Raw genomic sequence first — 16,996 nt, 5'->3', positions numbered from 1 at the left:
GGTCGGCCAGTCCAAGCAAATTATTATTTCTTCAGATGGTGCTGAAACTTAAATATGTACAAAAAAGAAAAGGCCTTCCCAAACTAAAGACTCAAAAAACTAACGAAAGCCCTCGAACAAAACGAGTTGGTTCCCCAAGCTGCCACTGTGACATCACCTTAATTGTCAGTACCTGATGTGCTTATCAAGCCTTGGCTCAGCACCTAGACCTGGTTGCTGCCCTCTGGTGGTGGAGTGTGGAAGTGTATCCTGGAGAGTGTTTGTCTATGTCCTAACACTAACCTTCCCCTCCACATCATAACAGGGGGAAGAGTAGGAAGTGCCATCATGTGACTGACACCCCCTGACTCACATTTGATCATATGCCCCATTCACTACCACACCCTCCAATGTGCTCCAATGCGTATCTTGTCATTATTGATTAGGTGTTGTTGGGACATCACTATCTATTAGCATGAATTAAATTCATAAACCCCCAACAGAATGTCAGTCACATTGAATCCCAGCCATCTCTATGGTCCAGTGTTTATCTGTGCCTCATCATCCATATAGCCCCTGTGGTGTGTATTCCACGCTGATTCTCCAGACAGTGAAAAGAGCAGCTGAAGGAAGGAAATGGACAGCCATTCACAGGCTGCCTGTACAGCCACCCTGTAGAACAGTGTCACTCATCAATATTCTGAGGCGTGTGTGTTTGTTTTATGTGTGACAAATGCATCCCTTTCACAGACTCCACCCTCCCAGTGAATAGGCTTAACACAGCACCTGCCACAGAGGGAGAGATGGAGATAGAAGGAATAGAAAGAGAGAGAGAGAGGGGTGGAGAGAGGGGAGTGATGGGAGAGGGGTGGGGCCTCCTGCTTTCAAGGATCCACATTTTTCTTCTCTCCTTTATCTCTGCTCTCCCATCAGTTGGAACCTCGGTATGAACCATCTGCATCCTCCCACCTTCTCTTCTCCTTTCCTTCCCTCCATCCATCCGTCCATCCTCCCCCTCACATGTTCACCCTGGGAGTGAAGGAGAGCGAGATGTTATTCTCATGTCCCTCCCACTTGCAGCTCTGCGCACACTCCTCCCTCCTCCCTCCCTCCCTCCATCCCTAGCAGCATCTCTCTGTGTGTTTTCTTCACAGTACTATCGAAAGAACCAATGTGAGATACACAGAGATGCCGAGGCTGAGCTTTGTCTAACCGTGTGTTTGTGTGAAAGAGAACCTCTAACGCCTATTGGTCCCAAATGCTGCAGTGTGTGTTTGTTGCAGTGTGTGTGTCTGTGTCCACGGCTGTGTGTGTGTGAGGCATCACTAGGGGACATTGCATACTACCGCTGATCCTCTGAAGAAGAGATCATCATCGTCAGTGTTTCTGCCTACATTTGTTCCTTTCTCTCTGAGGATTCTACTACAGACTAGACCTGGACTATCTCTCCAAACTGTTACTGCCTCCACTGCAGGTGGCAGAAAAACAATGCTATTTTTGGCGCCATTTTCTCTTGTTTTCCATTGGCTGGGGGTACAGCTCGAGTGTAATTTTTTCCCCCTATGCTCCCGCACTCATTCACAGCTCCTGTAGCTCTCTCTCGCTATCTGGGAGTGGTGTAGCTCTCTCTCTCCCTCTATCTGGGAGTGGTGTAGTTCTCCCTCTCCCTCTATCTGGGAGTGGTGTAGCTCTCTCTCTCTCCCCCTCTATCTGGGAGTGGTGTAGCTCTCTCTCTCCCTCTATCTGGGAGTGGTGTAGCTCTCTCTCCCCCTCTTTCTGGGAGTGGTGTAGCTCTCCCTCTCCCTCTATCTGGGAGTGGTGTAGCTCTCTCTCTCCCTCTATCTGGGAGTGGTGTAGCTCTCTCCCCCCTCTATCTGGAAGTGGTGTAGCTCTCTCCATCTATCGGAGTGGTGTAGCTCTCTCCCCCCCTCTATCTGGGAGTGGTGTAGCTCTCCCTCTCCCTCTATCTGGGAGTGGTGTAGCTCTCCCTCTCCCTCTATCTGGGAGTGGTGTAGCTCTCTCTCTCCATCTATCGGAGTGGTGTACCTCTCTCCCCCCCTCTATCTGGGTGGTGTAGCTCTCTCTCTCCCTCTATCTGGGAGTGGTGTAGCTCTCTCTCTCCCTCTATCTGGGAGTGGTGCAGCTCTCTCTCTCCCTCTATCTGAGAGTGGTGTAGCTGCTCTTTTGGACTTGTTTTTGTTGGGAGTCTTTTTCTCTTGTTCCCTCCTTGGAGGATTATCTACCTAGAGACCAACCTAGTCTGGAGGAGTATCTACCCTAGAGACTAACCTAGTCTGGAGGAGTATCTACCCTAGAGACCAACCTAGTCTGGAGGAGTATCTACCCTAGAGACCAACCTAGTCTGGAGGAGTATCTACCTAGAGACTAAACTAGTCTGGAGGAGTATCTACCTAGAGACCAACCTAGTCTGGAGGAGTATCTACCCTAGAGACCAACCTAGTCTGGAGGAGTATCTACCCTAGAGACCAACCTAGTCTGGAGGAGTATCTACCTAGAGACTAACCTAGTCTGGAGGAGTATCTACCCTTGAGACCAACCTAGTCTGGAGGAGGATCTACCCTAGAGACCAACCTAGTCTAGAGGAGGATCTACCCTAGAGACTAACCTAGTCTGGAGGAGGATCTACCCTAGAGACCAACCTAGTCTGGAGGAGGATCTACCCTAGAGACCAACCTAGTCTGGAGGATTATCTACCCTAGAGACCAACCTAGTCTGGAGGAGGATCTACCCTAGAGACCAACCTAGTCTGGAGGAGGATCTACCCTAGAGACCAACCTAGTCTGGAGGAGGATCTACCCTAGAGACCAACCTAGTCTGGAGGAGGATCTACCCTAGAGACTAACCTAGTCTGGAGTAGGATCTACCCTAGAGACTAACCTAGTCTGGAGGAGGATCTACCTAGAGACTAACCTAGTCTGGAGGAGTACCTACCTAGAGACTAACCTAGTCTGGAGTAGTATCTACCCTAGAGACTAACCTAGTCTGGAGGAGTATCTACCCTAGAGACTAACCTAGTCTGGAGGAGTATCTACCTAGAGACTAACCTAGTCTGGAGGAGTATCTACCCTCGAGACCAACCTAGTCTGGAGGAGTATCTACCTAGAGACTAACCTAGTCTGGAGGAGTATCTACCTAGAGACCAACCTAGTCTGGAGGAGGATCTACCCTAGAGACCAACCTAGTCTGGAGGAGGATCTACCCTAGAGACCAACCTAGTCTGGAGGAGTATCTACCTAGAGACTAACCTAGTCTGGAGGAGTATCTACCTAGAGACCAACCTAGTCTGGAGGAGTATCTACCTAGAGACTAACCTAGTCTGGAGGAGTATCTACCCAGAGACTAACCTAGTCTGGAGGAGGATCTACCCTAGAGACCAACCTAGTCTGGAGGAGGATCTACCTAGAGACTAACCAAGTCTGGAGGAGTATCTACCTAGAGACTAACCTAGTCTGGAGGAGTATCTACCTAGAGACCAACCTAGTCTGGAGGAGGATCTACCCTAGAGACCAACTTAGTCTGGAGGAGGATCTACCCTAGAGACTAACCTAGTCTGGAGAAGTATCTACCTAGAGACTAACCTAGTCTGGAGGAGTATCTACCCTAGAGACTAACCTAGTCTGGAGGAGGATCTACCCTAGAGACTAACCTAGTCTGGAGGAGTATCTACCTAGAGACCAACCTAGTCTGGAGTAGTATCTACCTAGAGACCAACCTAGTCTGGAGGAGTATCTACCTAGAGACCAACCTAGTCTGGAGTAGTATCTACCCTAGAGACCAACCTAGTCTGGAGGAGTATCTACCTAGAGACTAACCTAGTCTGGAGGAGTATCTACCCTAGAGACCAACCTAGTCTGGAGGAGGATCTACCCTAGAGACTAACCTAGTCTGGAGGAGTATCTACCCTAGAGACCAACCTAGTCTGGAGGAGGATCTACCCTAGAGACTAACCTAGTCTGGAGGAGTATCTACCCTAGAGACCAACCTAGTCTGGAGGAGGATCTACCCTAGAGACCAATCTAGTCTGGAGGAGTATCTACCCTAGAGACCAACCTAGTCTGGAGGAGTATCTACCTAGAGACTAAAGACTAGAGACAGTGGATTGTTCCCTCCTTTTTTCTTTGCTTCTATACTAGAGGAATCTCTCACCAGAGACATGTTATGGTCTCCTAGACTCTCTCTGTCTAACTTCCATGTGAAGTTGACAGCCAAAGGATTGTTCCGGAATCTCCAACTCCTCTCGGGATGCAAGAAGACCACTGTGGTGTTCCATGCAGGTCTGAGACACACACACACACACACCTCATCACTCCATCCATCGTACCCCTCCTCCGTTGTCTTATCTCCCACGTTCCCTATTTCTACCCCCGTGCCGCGGCAGCCATTGTTGCCTTGCAGTCCTTCTTTACCAGGGGGTTCTCTCACTGTTGTGTATAGCCGCCATGTCTACAAATTAGATGCCACTCTCTATGAGTCTGTGTCTGTGTGTGTATTTGTGTGTGTGTTTTCTACACTAGTGGCTCCACCATAGCGTGGTGGTGAATAGCCGGCAAGGCAGAGGGCTTCTTCTAACCGTGAAGCCCAGAGGGCCTTGACTCCCATGGTACCCAGACACACAGCCTCATCTGGCTCCTAGTAGCCTGACCATCGTTCTGTCATTAAACCACTATGTTAAGACGGTCTGGGACAGGCCTTTTCTTTGTGTTCTGTGTCATTGTATCTATTATGAAGCAGTACTATGGGCTGGCATGCTGGTTTTGTGTCAATCACACACTTGACTCCTCCCTCTATCTGTTTCAAAGGGTTATACATCTATTTACTGAGGCGTTTTTTTCTTGCTATTTAGTCTTTGGCATTTCGTCTGTTGAAACCTGTACTTTAGCCTGACCTGTTGTTTTTGTATTCAAACTAGACTGAACATCTGTCTGCGTTCTATTTCTGTTATTAAATGGTTATATCTATACCGGCTAGAATAGCAGTGCAACGGAGTGTGTAATAGTAAAACCGTAATATGACGTGTTGTTTTGTATCCAAGCTCAGGCTGCACGTGTCTGTCTGAGGGCGGCCTCCATCTTAGTGGTTTAGAGACCCACTTCTCTGCTGTGAGAGAAATGTAGGTTACAGCAGGCTTTAGTCACTGCCTGCTCTGCGGCAAGGTTGCCCATTCGTGCAAGAGCTAATCTCAATGTTTTTTCAGTGTTCGCCTGATGAGGGAATTATCTGGTGGAATGAGGACAGAATATTCCAAAGGAGGGACCAGGGAGAGATGTTCCCTTTCTGAAATCTGTCTGGTGTACTGGAGGGAGTAGTGGTATTTTGGGAGCGATAAGATTATACATTCTCTAAAGGAATGTTTATATTCTCTAATGAATTCAGCCAGCCATGCCTTCTGGTTCTCATATTTATGTGATGAACAGATATCAAATCTATGTTATTTTTATACCAGGCAACCTGTTTTTAGGGATGTAGGCTAATTTAAACCAGGTCAGTAAGCATTTCTGTACAGGCATATTGCTGGGCAGACCCAATCAGTGGAGCACTATAAGGACCCCAGTTCAGTGTTGCTAGGCACACATGTGCTAATGACACCCCATGTTCTCTCTCTCACTCCACACACCGACCACAGGAGGTTGGTGGCACATTAATTGGGGAGGACGGGCTTGTGGTAACGGCTGGTGCCAAATAGGTGGAATGGCATCAAAAACATCAAATACACATGGTTTGATGCCATTCCGTTGTCTCCGTTCCAGCCATTATTATGAACCGTCCTCCCCTCAGCAGCCTCCGCTGACGTCGATATTTCTCCATGTGTTGCCATGGATACAGCCGGGTTGGGAGTGCAGTCGCCTCGTTAGGCAAGCGATACGGTCTACGAGGCCCCAGTTATTGCAGTTAATGAACTTTGACTGGACTGCAGGTGGGCCAGGGGTCCTTCTAGATTTTCTAGGAGTCTGTAGCCGTGTCACCGGGGATAAGTTCACTTGCGCCTGCATCTCAACTGACACCCTGTTCCCGATATAGGGCCCTGGTCAGAAACAGTACACTATGTGGGGTACAGGGTGGTATATGAGAAGTTCTCGGCCTTATTGGGGGCTTGGTTTATTTACAATGTGTCTTACACTTCAGTTTCTAATCATACTTATATTCCATAGTCACCTCAAGGTTGTCAGAGAGATAGCGTCTAATACTGAGATAACAGCCGGTAAATATGTTCTGTGAAGCCCATTATAGGCCAGGCTAGCACACAGACTCTCGCCCTCCTGCCTGTGGCCCAGCAAGCTTTTACATGGGTGTATCCAATGCTGTTGACGCCACATCTTTTAAGTAATGTGCATCAAAATCCTCATTTGACAAATCTGCTGCAGATGCAGTTTGCAGATTAATGCCGTCAGATTCACACTTTTCATTTTTCCAGATTTGATGTTTCATCTGAGCACAGCAGGGGGTATCTTTAATCCCACCCAGATTAAGACTGCGGGATTGTGTGTGTGTGTGTGTGTGTGTGTGTGTGTGTGTGTGTGTGTGTGTGTGTGTGTGTGTGTGTGTGTGTGTGTGTGTGTGTGTGTGTGTGTGTGTGTGTGTGTGTGTGTGTGTGTGTGTGTGTGTGTGTGTGTGTGTGTGTGTGTGTGTGTGTGTGTGTGTGTGTGTGTGTGTGTGCACAAGTGATGGGCACTGTTTACTGCCTCTGGCACATCAAACCCTTTTGAAACGTATTCCCAACCGAACTGAAACCATGTTGGTGTTTGAGGCTACTGTAGTTTGCCAGAATGTAGAGAGTGAGAGTTGGACAGAGAGCCAATCCCTCATCAACTGTACAGTATTAATTACACTCCTGACTGCTGCTCCAATGGGCTGGCAAATTAAAATACAACCCACTTCATAGGATGGATTAAGACTGGATTACTGTGTGTGTGTGTGTGTGTGTGTTGGGGGCAGTAGCTTTTCCACCCAGATCAGACTTTCACAGCGCTGAGCTGTGTGTGTGTGTGTGTGTGTGTGTGTGTGTGTGTGTGTGTGTGTGTGTGTGTGTGTGTGCAGGGGGTCATAATTTTGGCTATAGCTTTTGCACACTGCTCAATTCTGTGAAAGGCTGATCTGGGTGGAAAAGCTACACACACACACACACACACACACACAGTAATCCAGTCTTAATCCCTCCTATGAAGTGGGTTGCATTTTTGCGACCCAGCCCATTGGAGCAGCAGTCAGGAGTGTAATTAATACTGTACAGTTGATGAGGGATTGGCTCTCTGTCCAACTCTCACTCTACATTCTGGCAAACTACAGTAGCCTCAAACACCAACATGGTTTCAGTTCGGTTGGGAATACGTTTCAAAAAGGTTTGATTTACTCAGATGACAGATCTAACACACACACAGCCGCACACACACACACACACACACACACGCCATCCTCAACTAAAAGACACCCTCTCCGCTCGTCTTCTTCCTCCTCTCATCCAGCCCCTCATCTCTCCCTTTCAGTAGCACCTCTTAACGTCTCCTCTAGACACTGATCCAAGATCAGTTTAGTGTTTCTCCCCATGATAGTCATGACTTGTGGAGGAAAAGCTGATCCTAGATCTGTGCCCAACTTCCATCCAGAGACTTTTTCCCCCTAACTTGTAAAATATGTTCCAAATGGCACCACCTTCCCTATATAGCGCACTGGTTAAAAGTAGTGCACTAAATAGGGAGTAGGGTGCCATTTGGGATGCACATAATATCCCACTGCATGCTAAGTGGCTAACTGACTGACATCTCTCTCACAGACTGGGCCCTGAACCTCTATCAGCCTGCATGGCAGATCTCAGGTACACACTCTGCAAAATGTCTGCTTGACTCTTTTTTTTTCCTTCCAGAAAGGAGAACGGAGAAAAAATAAGCAAGAGACATTTTGTAAAAGGTGACGATATGTTGCTGAATATGATGTAAATATATCTGACGCTCCTCCCAGTAAACAGAAATACTACTGGCAAACATGTTATATAATAGTGGTCTATATATTGGTCCAGTGACATCCGCCTCTTAGGCAGATCAGATAAACCCCCAAGGCCTTTGTTTTGGTTCTCTTTAGGAGTTTCCTCCCTAAACCAAGATGATTGTCATAAATTACAGTTGTTTATGCTTCTGAATGAAGACTATTCATGTGGGTTGTGTGTGTGTGTGTGTGTGTGTGTGTGTGTGTGTGTGTGTGTGTGTGTGTGTGTGTGTGTGTGTGTGTGTGTGCGTGCCTACTGGGAGGATGTTTTGGTTTCCCCTCCCTGGTGTGTTAAAAGAGATTTAGCGATTAGCAGTCACCCACAGGATGCCCCTGTGTGTGTGGGTGTGGTGTTGTCGTTTGGGTGCTGTGGTAGGCTGTGAAAACACAGGATGAAAGTAGGCACCGCTCCCCCTGTTAGCTCAAGCCATGCATGGGGACATCCAGACTGGCAGTGGTGCGACATGCTCGAGGAAGCGTTGAAACTCTGTGTGTTACGGATAGTCTCTAGTCGTGTGTGTCCCAGGGTGTGGGGTTGTCGACCACAATGCCATTAGAAGAGGCAGACACACTGACAGAGTGCTAATTACCCACTAACACACACACACACACACACACACACACACACACACACACACTTCTCATACTCAAGCATGTTCCACCACTGTCTGTCCAGGTGTCCCTATGCACACACACACTGATGCATTGAATTTGGAAACAGAAAATGCATGACAAGAAAATATTTATGACCCAAATGGCAGATTAGTGTCAAACTGTTAATAAATGGCTGTTGACTAATAGGATAATGCAATGTAATTGGAGATTGGATTAGTAAATTGTTTGATATGAGTGTGTCTGAGCCCATGCTGGTTATTCTAGAACTAGACGGATTGAGTTTGAGCTCCATGCTGGTTATTCTAGAGCTAGACGGATTGAGTTTGAGCTCCATGCTGGTTATTCTAGAACTAGACGGATTGAGTTTAAGCTCCATGCTGGTTATTGTAGAACTAGACGGATTGAGTTTGAGCTCCATGCTGGTTATTGTAGAACTAGACAGATGGTGTTTGAGCTCCATGCTGGTTATTGTAGAACTAGACGGATTGAGTTTGAGCTCCATGCTGGTTATTCTAGAGCTAGACGGATTGAGTTTGAGCTCCATGCTGGTTATTGTAGAACTAGACGGATTGAGTTTGAGCTCCATGCTGGTTATTGTAGAACTAGACGGATTGAGTTTGAGCTCCATGCTGGTTATTCTAGAACTAGACAGATGGAGTTTGAGCTCCATGCTGGTTATTCTAGAACTAGACAGATGGAGTTTGAGCTCCATGCTGGTTATTCTAGAACTAGACAGATGGAGTTTGAGCTCCATGCTGGTTATTGTAGGGCTAGACAGATGGAGTTTGAGCTCCATGCTGGTTATTGTAGGGCTAGACAGATGGTGTTTGAGCTCCATTCTGGTTATTGCAGAGACAGATGGAGTTTGAGCTCCATGCTGGTTATTCTAGAACTAGACAGATGGAGTTTGAGCTCCATGCTGGTTATTGTAGAACTAGACGGTTTGCTTTTGAGCTCCATGCTGGTTATTGTAGGGCTAGACAGATGGTGTTTGAGCTCCATTCTGGTTATTGCAGAGACAGATGGAGTTTGAGCTCCATGCTGGTTATTCTAGAACTAGACAGATGGAGTTTGAGCTCCATGCTGGTTATTGTAGAACTAGACCAATGGAGTTTGAGCTCCATGCTGGTTATTGTAGGACTAGACAGATGGTGTTTGAGCTCCATTCTGGTTATTGTAGAACGAGACAGATGGAGTTTGAGCTCCATGCTGGTTATTGTAGAACTAGACGGTTTGCGTTTGAGCTCCATGCTGGTTATTGTAGAACTAGACGGATTGAGTTTGAGCTCCATTCTGGTTATTGTAGAGCTAGACAGATGGAGTTTGAGCTCCATGCTGGTTATTGTAGGGCTAGACAGATGGAGTTTGAGCTCCATGCTGGTTATTGTAGGGCTAGACAGATGGTGTTTGAGATCCATTCTGGTTATTGCAGAGACAGATGGAGTTTGAGCTCCATGCTGGTTATTCTAGAACTAGACAGATGGAGTTTGAGCTCCATGCTGGTTATTGTAGGGCTAGACCAATGGAGTTTGAGCTCCATGCTGGTTATTGTAGAACTAGACCGATGGAGTTTGAGCTCCATGCTGGTTATTGTAGAACTAGACCAATGGAGTTTGAGCTCCATTCTGGTTATTGTAGAACTAGGCAGATGGAGTTTGAGCTCCATGCTGGTTATTGTAGAACTAGACAGATGGAGTTTGAGCTCCATGCTGGTTATTGTAGGGCTAGACAGATGGTGTTTGAGCTCCATGCTGGTTATTGTAGGGCTAGACAGATGGTGTTTGAGCTCCATGCTGGTTATTGTAGAGCTAGACCGATGGAGTTTGAGCTCCATGCTGGTTATTGTAGGGCTAGACAGATGGAGTTTGAGCTCCATGCTGGTTATTGTAGGGCTAGACAGATGGAGTTTGAGCTCCATGCTGGTTATTGTAGAGCTAGACAGATGGAGTTTGAGCTCCATGCTGGTTATTGTAGGGCTAGACAGATGGAATTTGAGCTCCATGCTGGTTATTGTAGGGCTAGACAGATGGAGTTTGAGCTCCATGCTGGTTATTGTAGAGCTAGAGTGATGGTGTAGGCGTAGGCTGATACAGTAGATCAAAACCTCATACAGTACAGTGTGTGTGCATGTTTTTGTTCCAGCCCTGTCTAAACTGAGGTCTAAGATTGAAGACCATGATTAGTTGATATTAGAATCAGATGTGTTAGTGGTGGGCTGAAAAACCTGCTGACACTGTATCCCTCTAGCCCCAGGACTGCCCATCAAGGTGACACATGAAGCCTGTTTCTATGACTGAGGGGTTATTGACAGTGTGGTGGCCATAAGGGGGCAGTATCACAGTGTTTAACCCTCTTAGGGAGAAGGTCATAGCTCAGCTGGTGTGGTGATGGGACGCCCATAGTGTTATAGCACTCTGCCTCTCATTGAGTTGACTGTGTCAGGTGGACATCTTCATATGCAAACACTATTAAAGAGAGCTTTACTAACACTTTATATGTGATAGCTTTAGGGAAAGATAGAGATGGTTGATCTGGCATTTATAGATATGATGATTATGATGATCAACATGAAGTATCAGGCATAACTCTATTGACAGTCTGCTGATGAGTATGATGATCAACATGAAGTATCAGGCATAACTCTATTGACAGTCTGCTGATGAGTATGATGATCAACATGAAGTATCAGGCATAACTCTATTGACAGTCTGCTGATGAGGATGATGATCAACATGAAGTATCAGGCATAACTCTATTGACAGTCTGCTGATGAGTATGATGATCAACATGAAGTATCAGGCATAACTCTATTGACAGTCTGCTGATGAGTATGATGATCAACATGAAGTATCAGGCATAACTCTATTGACAGTCTGCTGATGAGTATGATGATCAACATGAAGTATCAGGCATAACTCTATTGACAGTCTGCTGATGATTATGATGATCAACATGAAGTATCAGGGATAACTCTATTGACAGTCTGCTGATGATCAACATGAAGTATCAGGGATAACTCTATTGACAGTCTGCTGATGATTATGATGATCAACATGAAGTATCAGGCATAACTCTATTGACAGTCTGCTGATGAGTATGATGATCAACATGAAGTATCAGGCATAACTCTATTGACAGTCTGCTGATGATTATGATGATCAACATGAAGTATCAGGCATAACTCTATTGACAGTCTGCTGATGATTATGATGATCAACATGAAGTATCAGGGATAACTCTATTGACAGTCTGCTGATGAGTATGATGATCAACATGAAGTATCAGGCATAACTCTATTGACAGTCTGCTGATGAGTATGATGATCAACATGAAGTATCAGGCATAACTCTATTGACAGTCTGCTGATGAGTATGATGATCAACATGAAGTATCAGGGATAACTCTATTGACAGTCTGCTGATGAGTATGATGATCAACATGAAGTATCAGGCATAACTCTATTGACAGTCTGCTGATGATTATGATGATCAACATGAAGTATCAGGGATAACTCTATTGACAGTCTGCTGATGAGTATGATGATCAACATGAAGTATCAGGGATAACTCTATTGACAGTCTGCTGATGAGTATGATGATCAACATGAAGTATCAGGGATAACTCTATTGACAGTCTGCTGATGAGTATGATGATCAACATGAAGTATCAGGGATAACTCTATTGACAGTCTGCTGATGATCAACATGAAGTATCAGGGATAACTCTATTGACAGTCTGCTGATGAGTATGATGATCAACATGAAGTATCAGGCATAACTCTATTGACAGTCTGCTGATGAGTATGATGATCAACATGAAGTATCAGGGATAACTCTATTGACAGTCTGCTGATGATCAACATGAAGTATCAGGGATAACTCTATTGACAGTCTGCTGATGAGTATGATGATCAACATGAAGTATCAGGCATAACTCTATTGACAGTCTGCTGATGAGTATGATGATCAACATGAAGTATCAGGCATAACTCTATTGACAGTCTGCTGATGATTATGATGATCAACATGAAGTATCAGGCATAACTCTATTGACAGTCTGCTGTCGGGTCAAGAGCTGTGGCCAGTTTTCCCTCCTAATAAAACATGGCATGCAGCTTCAGTCAGGCATGAAATCTCCATGGTCCACTTTGCTCTGAGACAACAAAATACATAGGAGAGGGATGGAGGGAGAGGAGAAGAGATGGCAAAATGAGGGAGGGAGAGAGGGATGAAAGGGAGGGGGGATAGATGGACGGAGAAAGGGAGGGGAGAGAGGGATGAAAGGGAGGGGGAGAGAGATGGACAGAGAAAGGGAGGGCGTGGATGGTTTTGTCTCCTAACTGCACTGTGGCTTGATGCTAATGCACTCCTAATGGATCCTTGGATTCTACCTCGGGCCCATCATTACAGAGCTATCCCAGCATGCACTGCTGCACTGTTTCTTAGCTCCACTGGGGTTTCAGTCGGTGTCTGCTCAGAGACCTTTAGGCGTATCCTACTGCATGCTAGTGTGTATGTTGTGTTTCTATGTTGTGGAGAGTGGAATGTGAGAGACCATGCTAAAAGTACTGGCCAGAACACTCAACCGACCTTGCTCTCTTTCAGTGGACAAGAACAAGGCTCGGGGGGCGCCATTGGCGAGGACCCTCTCCCAGACCAGCACCACTACTCAGGTAGGAGGACCCAGCCAACCCCAGCCGCCCCAACCAGACCTGGTCCCAGTCCCTGCCGTCCCTCTCCCAGTCCAGGGACCAGTGGTCTCGGCATCCCGCCCGGCCCGGGCTCTAGTGGAGGCTAAGCCAGCTACGGAGGCCCAGTACCGTGCCCAGTGTGAGAAGAAGAACCAGAGCCTTCACCAGCTCCGACGGCTCCTGGACCAGGGCAACCGTCGGATAGAGGCCCTGGCTACCGTGGTGCAGCACCTCTTCACCGAGGTAACACAGGAATATGTCTGGGTTTTACTGCACCTTGGTGTGCTGTTCTGTCACCCTTACCTACATGTACAAATGACCTGGACTAACCTGTACCCTCGCACATTGACTTGGTACCGGTACCTCCTGTATACAGCCTCGTAATTGTTGTTATTATTTGTTTTTGTTTATTTAGTAAATATTTTCCTAACTCTATTTTCTTAACTGGGTTATATGTTAACGAAGGGCTTGTAAGTAAGCATTTCACGGTAACAGTCTACACCTGTTGTATTCGGCGCATGTGACATAAAATGTGATTTGTTTTGTTTGTTGTAGTTAGGTGCTTGGTGAGCTGAAAGGAATGTCCTCGGTCTATTTTAGTAACTATGGCCTTGTTGTTATAGAGGGCAGAGAACCAGATCTGTCCTCTGTGTGTGTTTGAGTAGTGCCATGGATATTATTCATGTAGCAATATAGATATAGTGGGTGTTGGTTGGTTGACTTGCAGAGCTTCTGTTTACATGACTGAGGAGGAGGAGGCAGGAAGGACCGTAAATCTCACCACACCCACTCACCATTTAGGGTCCATGGCTGTCATCAAATACACAGGGCCTTTCCATCCAGAACTATGACTTGATGAGTGGGTGTCAACGGTATGCTGTGGACGGCTGAATGTGGATGGCTGCATGCATGAAGTATCTGTTGTCTCTGCTGTCTTCTGTTGTCCACTGCTAAAACAGCCAGTTCAAGGTGTGTGTGTGTGTGTGTGACTGCCTGCCACCAGTCAAAAGCAGCCTCTCAATCATAACACTGGTGACACTGCTATCCCCTATCAATATCCTACAAAATCCCATCCATATCTCATATAGTGTACATCTATACGTGGCTTTGGCTTCCTTAGACAAGGATCCTGTTGAGCCAAACTGAATTCCTGGTTCATGTCTTTTGAGGGTGTGTTCTATCAGTGTTTTAAGCCAGCGATTGGTCCAGCCAGGCGAGTGGGTGTGGCTTGTGTGCATAATACCGCCTGTCACTCACAGAATCCCGGACTTGAATAGGCTGCTGTGTAAATATTTGCAGAGATATTTACCCTCTGTCTTCAGGACGAACATTTGGAAACGCTCATTGTGATCAAGTGACATTTCTTGACAGCACATGTTAAACACAGCAGGATATTTTTAATTATACGCTTTGTGTATTTAGGATTGAGAGGAATCATCCCCAAATTAAAACACGAATTATAGACCAGAATCTACTAACACAGATAGAGAGTGAGGTTTCACTACTCTGTAAATCCTTTCATGACAGGCATTTCCACATGAATCTTTGTCATACTTTTAATTATTCTGGTACGGCAGGAACATGTTTGGAATAGCAGTGATAATCTGCTCCAGGCGCCGAAATCCCTGGGCGTTTATAAAGTATCCTGGCTCACCTTGCTTTAACAGTTTTATGAGGGCATAGTGAACTTTTCAAATTCTTCATCTGTATGACAACTGGCTAGGGAATGTGCAGCTCACAACCTTTTCCCCCACATTCTCTCTTTCTTTCTCTCTCCGTTTCTCTCTCTCCCTCTCTCTTTCATTCTCTCTCTCATTCTCTCTACCATGTCCTAAAGCTGATTTTGTCCTTAGTTTCTCCTCACACTTACAACATGACAGCAAGTCCCAGTTGTATCTGATGCATCCTATCTATGCTACCCCACATCTGGTATGAATGAAGAACTGTAACATCACTGTTATGTGTTTAGAGGGGGGGGGGGGGGGTAGGGAGGGAATGAGGGAGGCAAAGATGGATACATGGAGATGGAGGGAAGGGTGGTCTACAGCCTTGTGATGTGATGTTGACCACGCCTACCGTCTGCTGACCCTACCTGACCAGAGGTGTTACACACACTGAGCTTCACAATAACACACACCGTCTGTCTGTCTGTCTGTCTGAGTGGTGTGATAGACTGTGTTCTCTCCCATCACGGTCTCTCTGCCTGAGTGGTGTTATAGACAGTATTCTATCTGTCTGTCTGAGTGGTGTGATAGACTGTTATCTCCCATCACTGTCTCTCTGCCTGAGTGGTGTGATAGACTGTTGTCTCCCATCACTGTCTCTCTGCCTGAGTGGTGTTATAGACTGTTCTCTCCCATCACTGTCTCTCTGTCTGAGTGGTGTGATAGACAGATATAATACTGTCTGTCTGTCTGTCTGAGTGGTGTGATAGACTGTGTTCTCTCCCATCACTGTCTCTCTGCCTGAGTGGTGTTATAGACTGTTCTCTCCCATCACTGTCTCTCTGCCTGAGTGGTGTTATAGACTGTTCTCTCCCATCACTGTCTCTCTGCCTGAGTGGTGTTATAGACTGTTCTCTCCCATCACTGTCTCTCTGCCTGAGTGGTGTGATAGACTGTGTTCTCTCCCATCACTGTCTCTCTGCCTGAGTGGTGTGATAGACTGTGTTCTCTCCCATCACTGTCTCTCTGCCTGAGTGGTGTGATAGACTGTGTTCTCTCCCATCACTGTCTCTCTGCCTGAGTGGTGTGATAGACTGTGTTCTCTCCCATCACTGTCTCTCTGCCTGAGTGGTGTGATAGACTGTGTTCTCTCCCATCACTGTCTCTCTGCCTGAGTGGTGTTATAGACTGTTCTCTCCCATCACTGTCTCGCTGTCTGCGTGGTGTGATAGAATACAGTCTATCTATCTGTCTGTCTGAGTGGTGTGATAGTGATGGGAGAGAACACAGTCTATCTATCTGTCTGTCTGAGTGGTGTGATAGTGATGGGAGAGAACACAGTCTATCTCCTGTAAACCTGGCTTCATCTCCTAGAGAAAAGAACAACCATGTGGTTTCACCTTCCACAACATTCACTCCTCCACAGGTGCTGTTGTGTGACAGACTGTGAACTGAGCGGTCATTTAGATAGTAGAAAATCATCTCCACTATGCTGTTCTGAATCAGACAACGTTGGTTTCTTTATCAAGTTAAGGAAATAATTTGTTGTGTCAAGTACTGTATCAAGTCAAGGGATTCCTGCTTCAGTCCGGTTGGTTTCCTTTTCCACTTCCTAACCAAACACCCCTCTGTGGAGAAGACAGACAGCTCTGGAATGCTTTTCTGGCTTTCTATTGATTAAAGAGATGGATTGAAGGGGAGACGGGGGAGGGAGAGAAATGGAGGAGGGACTGGGGGGAGAGAGGGACTAATGCACCAGCTGCAGTTTCAAGCCTCCCTGCAGGCGGGGAGAGAAGGGTAAAGGGGTGGGTCTGTTGGGTTCCACCACATCACCTGTGAGCTGTACATCTGGGGGTATCAATAACCCCGCCCCCTAGCTTCAAGCCCTACCGTAATCCTCCTGATAGAGGGAGAAGAGAGGTTCCTATCTGAGGAACAGCAATGAGCTCTCTGAATGTAGTAGAGGTTGTCAAGCCAACTAAAGACGAGAGCAAACTTAAAACTCTCTAACAGAGTAGTAATACTAATGAGTGTCCCCCCAGATTAAAAT

The 16,996-nt window shown here is 46.4% G+C and overlaps 1 protein-coding gene across 1 annotated transcript in view; it reads left to right on the top strand.

Moving 5' to 3' along the window:
• The window catches only part of LOC139403137 (microtubule-associated tumor suppressor 1 homolog), a 73,009-nt gene that overhangs the window by 41,113 nt on the left and 14,900 nt on the right, over window positions 1-16,996 (top strand). Inside the window, exon 7 of the mRNA XM_071146844.1 lies at window positions 13,197-13,525. Coding sequence (XP_071002945.1) covers window positions 13,197-13,525 — 329 coding nt within the window. The remainder of the gene's footprint in view (window positions 1-13,196; window positions 13,526-16,996) is intronic.

This window comes from Oncorhynchus clarkii, unplaced genomic scaffold (assembly GCF_045791955.1).
Source record: "Oncorhynchus clarkii lewisi isolate Uvic-CL-2024 unplaced genomic scaffold, UVic_Ocla_1.0 unplaced_contig_6758_pilon_pilon, whole genome shotgun sequence".
NCBI lineage: Eukaryota > Metazoa > Chordata > Actinopteri > Salmoniformes > Salmonidae > Oncorhynchus > Oncorhynchus clarkii.
This window is presented reverse-complemented; position numbering and strand designations above follow the sequence as displayed.